At 38.5% G+C, this 7,702-nt stretch overlaps 1 protein-coding gene across 1 annotated transcript in view; it reads right to left on the bottom strand.

Moving 5' to 3' along the window:
- Positions 1–5,602, bottom strand: part of LOC103354674 (hexokinase-2-like) — a 39,209-nt gene extending 33,607 nt beyond the window's left edge. Inside the window, exons 1-2 of the mRNA XM_008278119.1 lie at positions 5,330–5,602; positions 1,967–2,083 (exon numbers count right to left, since the gene is read on the bottom strand). Coding sequence (XP_008276341.1) covers positions 1,967–2,083 — 117 coding nt within the window. The 5' untranslated portion in view covers positions 5,330–5,602. The remainder of the gene's footprint in view (positions 1–1,966; positions 2,084–5,329) is intronic.
- Positions 5,603–7,702: the final 2,100 nt, after the last annotated feature.

Here is a 7,702-nt window from a genome sequence, read left to right as displayed (position 1 = left end):
TCCACGCAGAAAGATTCCGGTGCCCCCACCGGGACGCGAACCGGCAACTTTCTTGCTGCGAGGCAACAGTGCTACCAACTGCGCCACCTTGCAGCCCTAAACGACAACCAAAATAGCATTTAAAAACTCCATAGGTTAAAAAAAAAAAAGACATCAAACTTGTAAGAGCAACAAAATAAAAGCGTGCATTTGCATGTGTTCAGACTTTTCCTGTGGACATCCGGTTGTCCATCTGTGGTGGGACAGAAGAACCACACTTGACATTAAATTAACAGTACAAACGTTAAGCTTTTTTAACTGCTTACTGTGATTTTACAGATTTTCCTGTTTTGTCAAATCACTGACGATTACTGGTGTATTCTGGCACCCTTGTGTTGTTGTTGGACTTGATTAATTTGAATGAAACCTTTATCTCTGTGTTAAAGATGCACGTTTCTCAGCAGGCTAATATTAAAAAACAGCCACAAAACATGGAGCCACCAAGTTACTGTTGGAGTCCTGCAATTTGGGCCGTCGGTGTCAAAAGGTCTGTTCATGTCACACAGTTCTTTCTATAATTACCTGCTCAAAATAAAGCTGGAATTTGTTTCTATTGATCTTTAATGATGAACACAAACCTTCACACCTACACAAAGCTGTAACAAACTTACATAAACTGCTCAGAGAAAGTCATATGACAAGAGGAACGGCTTCTTTTCTGGGCAGTAAATCAAAGCTTTAAAATGACACTTGTTATTTTTTTTAAAGAGTGATTAAAAGACGGGAGGTTTTCCAGGAATGAAGAGGAGTTCAGTCCGACTCCTCCTTGTTCTACTTAAACCTGACCAACCTGAGGTCAAGCAGCTGAACACTTGAAGTCTTTTTCTTGTAAATAAAGTCGTGATTCGAGTGAATGCCGCTCATCTGTCACATAGCGTTCCTGTGACTGATCCTCCCGTATGAATCACGCCAATAACGCAGCTGTGATTTCTCAATATGAGAATCCTCCCAGCAGCAACACCGACTTCCTAAAACCCGCCGTTCATTCCTGACTTTCATCACAAAGACTTGATGTAATCACCTTAATGCTGCTCAGGAAGTTTCCTGTCAGACTCTTTTCACTCAGTTCACCTCAGAAACAAGTCTTTGTATGTGGATGTGCATAAACACTGTCTAACAGCTGAATTTGCTGTGTGTTAAATATATTATGTCTTCGTAATCTGCTCAGTTTTTGGCTCTTTTGGGTTCAATTTCAGAACAAAATTAGATTTTCAAACAACACCTGACTGTGTTTAAGTATGTATCGTGCCTTTCTATTAAGGTGTTGTTAAGTTTGCCACTTTGGTCTAACATTTGTTGAAATATCTTGACAAACACTGGAAAGATTGTCATAAAATTTGGCACACGTACTCATCGTCCCCACAGGATGAATCGTCATGACTTTGGTGATTATCTGACTTTTCCTCTTGTGTCACCAGGAGATCAGACTCTTAGCTATCCAGTGACAGATTTCACCCATGTACCTGATGGACTGCCATAAAAAAACTGGTGTAAATATTCACATATTTATTGTACTGAGTTCGGTGATCCTCAGATTTTTTTTATGCTGGAATGGACAGCCAGGAAATGTGGTGCAACTTGGTAATCCTTGACTTGTCGACTGTCCAAAACAGGACCAAAAAGCTGCAAAACTAAAAGCTCCCAATAAAGTTTAGCTGCGTTATATTCAGTGCTAATTAGCAATGATGTTGTCCTGCGTTTTTCTGAAATACATCCAGCATCAACATGAAGAGTCAGATTTTTCTGCCCTTTTCCAACTAAGGACCGAGTAAAAGAAAGCTTTTTTGGAGGAACATTTTCTTACAAATTGGTACAAACAGTTCTTACTGATCAAAGACGACTGAGGCTGTAAATGCACGGGGGTTTCCACGCTCAGTTCTTGCAACAACAACAACAAAAATCCTCTTTTTTTTTTTCTCTCGGGTACCTCAGTGAGCGTGTCCGGAGGGATGCCGTCCACGTGAAGCGTCGAGGTGTCGCCACTCATTTTCAGCTTCTTGGAAATCTGAACGCTCTTGTTGCTGTTTGCCTCAATGTTGCTCATCTGGACAGAAGAGATTAAAGGGTCAGTTCACTCAAATTGGAAATCTGAATTTTGTTGTTTGTGTTTTTTTTTACTTCATTAGTTTTGCATTTGATAAGAGGAACAAGACAACACATGAAGACAAAGCTAGTACAAACAAAATATAAATATTAACGTGTCTTTTGTGGGTTTGTTCCAGATATGTGGTGCAAAGAAACTGAAATCTGTTCATCCAAGTTTAGTTTGGACGGTGAGTGGACGAATCCCAGACAATCTGAGCGGTCTGGACGTCTCATATTTACAGTACAGTTAATGAAAATTGTCATCCAAAACCACACATACCAACATCATGCTGTAGCTGGAGATAAAAATCCACAAAGTTCATCCTCTGAGACCATGAATGTGGATGATATTTTACACGATGCAGAGGAGAACATTTTATTTGCTGAACCTCAAATTAAGAAAGCACGATATAGATCGTGTATCTCCTGGAAGAAATTTCCACACCAAAAACCATGTTTGAAGCGTAGCATTAAAGTGCTAGCAGTGTTAGCACTGTAGCTCAGGTGGTGCGATATTAAACGCTGTGACGTTAGCTACAGCCTAGCTTAACCCTAACCCTAAAGTGAGAAATGGCTGAAAAACCTAATTGTCCTACTGACAAATACATATTTGAGGATGCAACTACCAGAAACATCTTCTGAGTTAAGGTGGCAATCAACTGCTAGCAATGTTAGCCATGTAGCTAATGTCTTTCAAGCTCTACTGGGAGTTTTAGCGACATAAATAATGTGACAGCTGACATGAAATATGTTTTCCTGTGATTAAAAGTTAAACAGAACTTTATTTACAAGTGATTTAATCAGATACAAATGCTTATAAACGGCAAATAACTATAAGTTTCACTTCTGGTAAAGTTCAAAGCAGCCATCTTGGATTCTGAGTGTTGATGAGGTTCTTCCAACTTTCTGAAATCTAACAATTGTTTTCTTGTCGGATACCAGTTAATATTCAGACTGGAAGCCTGGAAATTCTGACTTTCAAATCCATCAGGACGTTAGCATGTTGCCAACAATGCTAATTTAATGCTACTTTCTCTTGACTGGTTGAACTATAAAGGTAGAACGATGCAGCGTTTGCTAAGTTTCCCACGAAGGGACGACTACAGGCAGAATCAGTTTTATTTCATGATGGTCATACGCAGTTAAAGGTGGTTTGAAGTTCACAAAAAGGAAGATGCAGCGACACACGAAAGAGGAACAAAGTCTTCTTTCACTTCCACCAGCTGATCCAGAGATAATTAATCAAACAGGTCCAAATAAACAAATACACAGACGTTACACAGGTGTGATATTTAGGTTTTACCACATAAAGACTCAACACACCTGTGAGGCCGGAGAACAGCCACCGTCCTCACCTGGGTTCACTACATAAAGGAAACTATGAAGCTTTCTGTCAGCGAGGACGGCGGCTTCCACTTTCAGGATGAGTTAAAAATATCTGAAATCACAAGAGCGAGTTTTGTGTTTTCAAAAAAACAGAAACAGCTGATTTAACTGTTTTTCTCCTCTTTAAGTGAGAGTATTGATCATGCGGCAGACATACAGTTTGAGCGTCTGGATTACTTAATTTAATTTTTTCTTGTGCAACCATTTGGGCTTTTTTTTTTTTTTTTTTACACATTTCAGTGCAGATATAGTTGTTATTCTGCCCACCTGTGGACTGGATTTGCTCTTTTTGCTCTGTTTTTGGTCTCCACCACCAAAAACATCAGCAATATTCAGATTTTATGAGGTAAGATGGTGCAGAGTGTTGTGAATTTTAGCGTTCCTTTAGCTCAAACTCATCTTTAAAGTTTTAAAGGTGATCAAAGATGTTCAAGAATAACCGTTTCATATCCCGGCTGTCGACAACATCCTTTTAATGACTTCTAATTCATATTTCTATATTACCAACACAGTTCAGGAAATCAGTTTTGCAGCTTTCTGCTTCTTGTTTTGGCCACATTCTTGTATTTCAAAGTGAATCTGAGATCTTCTTTACATTCCCTACATTTTATCAGCTTAATGTGAAGCAATAAGTCGAATTCAACTGGCAGCAATTTGCATCTTTTAGCTTCTTGTTTCGGTTTTGGTTCTGGCCTGTTTTTCAGTGACTTTAGTATTTTAAATTCCATCTCAAGCCTTGTTTAGAATCTCGTTTCTACTTTCCTACATTTATTCAGTTTAATATGACATACAGCTGCTTGGGAACCAGTACGGCAGAAAGAAAGTAGCGCTCTGGACTGGATTAGTTCCTTTTGCTCTGTTTTTGGTCTCCACCACCCACCAAACATTCAGATTATATGAGGTAAGATGATGAATTTTAGTGTTTTAACTCTGTTAAAGCTGAGTAAGGAAGCTTTTTTTCTAAGGAGCATTTTTAATTTGTCAATTAACAAGCTGTTTGTGGTTATAATTTCCTTCACTTGAATTGCTTGTTTTTTCTTAAAAGATGTTAAATCCGGCAGCTTGAAGCCACCTGTAGTCATTTAACGCCACTGTTTGATTTTTTTGCTCTTTAAACATGAAAAATCTAAGTTTGCCTCTTATTTGTTGGCTGGTCCTGTAAATCAGCAGGGAGTGTTTCATCGGTGGGTCTTGATGTTGGATTTAGGCTTCAGGTTTACGATAAATTCCGACTGTAACTTCCTGTAAACTGCTGCTCAGGTCAGTACAACCCTAAAACAAGTCCCCTGAAGACGCTGAGGCCTCGGAGGTTCAGGTCACATCACAGGATCCAGGCCTGACCTGCTGATGCTGCTGCAGCACTCGGTGTTCCTTCACCTGATGAAGAATGTGGAGGCTGAGCCACGCCTCACCACTCCTGGTCCCTGACACAACACTTGTTTGGGTTCATTTGAGCTCAGCTTAACAAAACCTGCCTGCGTTACCACCCGGACAGTCCATCCTGCTGTTAATCTGCCACCTGGAACTACATTTTAAAGGCTTCTTAGACAAACTTGAGCCTCGTGTTGTCTCTGGTTCCTGCCCTGAGCTGCCTGAAGGCGACAGAAAACAAACCAAACCAGTCGAGTCACCGGCTGAACAGAGATCTTGAGATGTTCACACCGTGACATGCCAACTTCTACATGCTGTAAAACAGCCTCAGATGGAAACGCAGATTAAAGCTGCTCTGATGAGCTGAAACTTGTAGAAACACAATAAAACCCTGACTTGTTCTCTCAAAACAGCTCATCAGATGTGGGAAATCAGTGAAGAAACTCACCTTTGCGTCCTGCGCTGCGTTGCTCCAACTGACAGTAAACTTCCTCAATGAATGAGCCTCCGTCAGATTCCTCCCACCGCGCGAGTGGCGCAACGCGGAGACGCTGCGTGTTCCTCCTCTCGTGGATGAGTTTTACGCGCGGCGGCACGAAGCCCAAACAGGCGAGTTCACGTCAAAAAGCGGCACCGACGACCTGCAGCCGAAGTTTGCCGAACGAAACCGGGTGTTTCATCCAAAACCAACGTGAAGCGGAGCTGCGTCTGTTTGCGGGTGTTTCTGCGCGTAAATGCTCACTTGCGCAATTCTGTGACGTATTAAAAAGTGAAATTTAAGACCTTTTCATCGTCACACAGATTAAAATCCAGAACTACACCTGCCAAAGATCAATGGGAAAACAGTGAGAGAGAATTATTTAGTAAGTACAAAAACATTTATAAAACTACAGAGAAACCACCAACAGTTTGACTTGTTGAAATCTTTTTATCTAATTTTTAAAAATGTTTTCTATTCTTAGAATATCTGGTGCAGCAGGTTCAATGCACATAAGATTTATTTAAATATTTTTAAATAGTGTTTTTTCCCCTTACACTGTAATAATAATAATAATAATAATAATAATAATAATAAATAAGAAAAAAAATAAGAAAAACAAAGGCAGGAAAAGTGCCCAAAGTTAAAAACAGTTGAATATTGCAGCATTCAAATCCCCCCCCCCCCCAAAAAAAAAAAAACCTAATGCAAAAATATCCATAAAATACAGATTTTATATTATATTATTATTTGCTTATTAAATACTGTAAAACTGTGATTTTATGGTTACACACTTTTTTGTTTTAAACCATTTATTCTTATAACGGCTATAAAACATTTTTTTAGTCTGTATTTAAAGTCCAGGTTTGTGAAACAACCAATGATTTATAAAATATAAAAATAAAAGACTCTTCATGTTGAAATAGTTCAGTTTTGACTTGTCTTTTTGTATTTTTTTATGGCCAACATGTAAATAAATTCTTGTTTTCTGTGATTTTATTTGATATTATCTGTGGTTTAATAAAAACAGCAAATCTGTAAAATAACTGTCAAATAGAATTTAATATTTCTTTCTTTCACAAATATTTACAAAACAATTATTCTATATTTATATACAGTAAATAAAAGTGGAAGTTTATGGTCAGAAAATGTAAACTAATAATGTAACAACAAATTGCCATTTGCAAAAATTCTGATATTTACTTTTTTTTTTAACGGTTAACATGTAAATCAACACTATTTTCTGTGATTTTCCTGAATATTATCTGTAAATTAACAAAACTATATATAAAATCTATAAAAGTTTAGTGAATTGTGCCAAAAAAAAAGTTAAGTGTTAATTTTTTAGTGTCTTCGCTATTTGAATTTGAAAAATGAAAATGTTGACAAAGGCCTCGTTGTAAGAATGAGACGACTTCTCTCAAGATGTGATGTTGCATTTTTTCTTAATTGTATAGTAAGTGTTGTTTATGTATCTTGTATTATATTGTACATGTGTTGTGTGCTTTTTCTTTTCTCTTCTTCTTTTTTAAATTGTAGTTTTTCTGCCTGTTTCACATCCAACCAGGGGACTACAGATGAAAACTAGCCTTCTGGCTAATTCTGGCTTTTTTAACCATGTGTAATCATGTGTTTTATGAAATTGCGCTGTCCCCTTTTAAACAAACTAATCTAATCTAATCTAATCTAATCTAATCAGCAGCATCTCAGCATGTTGGAACAAGAGAGTTTTCGCTCCAGTCTGCTCAGAGGACTGTTTCTTCATCCGAACAGTTTCTTTCTCCTAAACTTTGGCCCCTTTGGTGCAACCGAACGTTGTGTCAGAGTCTTACAAAACAGCCGAACCTCACAGGAAACACAAACCTCAGGCCTGTTGTAGGAGATAAACAGTCAAACTTCAATCTGAAGTGCAGAAACAGAGGGTGTGAAGTAAAGAAAATGTCGAGAAACTACGACGTTTATCGCTGTGTTTTGGTCAAAGAGGGTGAAACCGAACGGAGCGCTCTGGATCAGGAGGACTGCTGCTGTTGGTGCTTTATTCTGATTTTGCATCTGAAGTAGAAACGTGGAAGCAGAACTGCATTTGTGATGAAATGCGGATGATTTTCAGGTTTCTGCTGTCCTGACACGTGCACAAAGCTGTTGTTTTATTGGCTTTTGAGACAAATTAAACCATCAGCAGCATCACTGACCTGCTGTTTAAGTGCTAATTAGCTATTTATCTGCTAGCGGTTACACTCTGAACTCCATTCATTCATTCATTCAGTGTTAGTTTGATGCAAAACTACCGTGAAGTCAGAAACATCAGTTCGTCTATTTGCATCACTCGGGAGTCGACAAGAC

Source organism: Stegastes partitus, unplaced genomic scaffold, assembly GCF_000690725.1.
Source record: "Stegastes partitus isolate 25-593 unplaced genomic scaffold, Stegastes_partitus-1.0.2 Scaffold115, whole genome shotgun sequence".
Lineage (NCBI taxonomy): Eukaryota > Metazoa > Chordata > Actinopteri > Pomacentridae > Stegastes > Stegastes partitus.
This window is presented reverse-complemented; position numbering and strand designations above follow the sequence as displayed.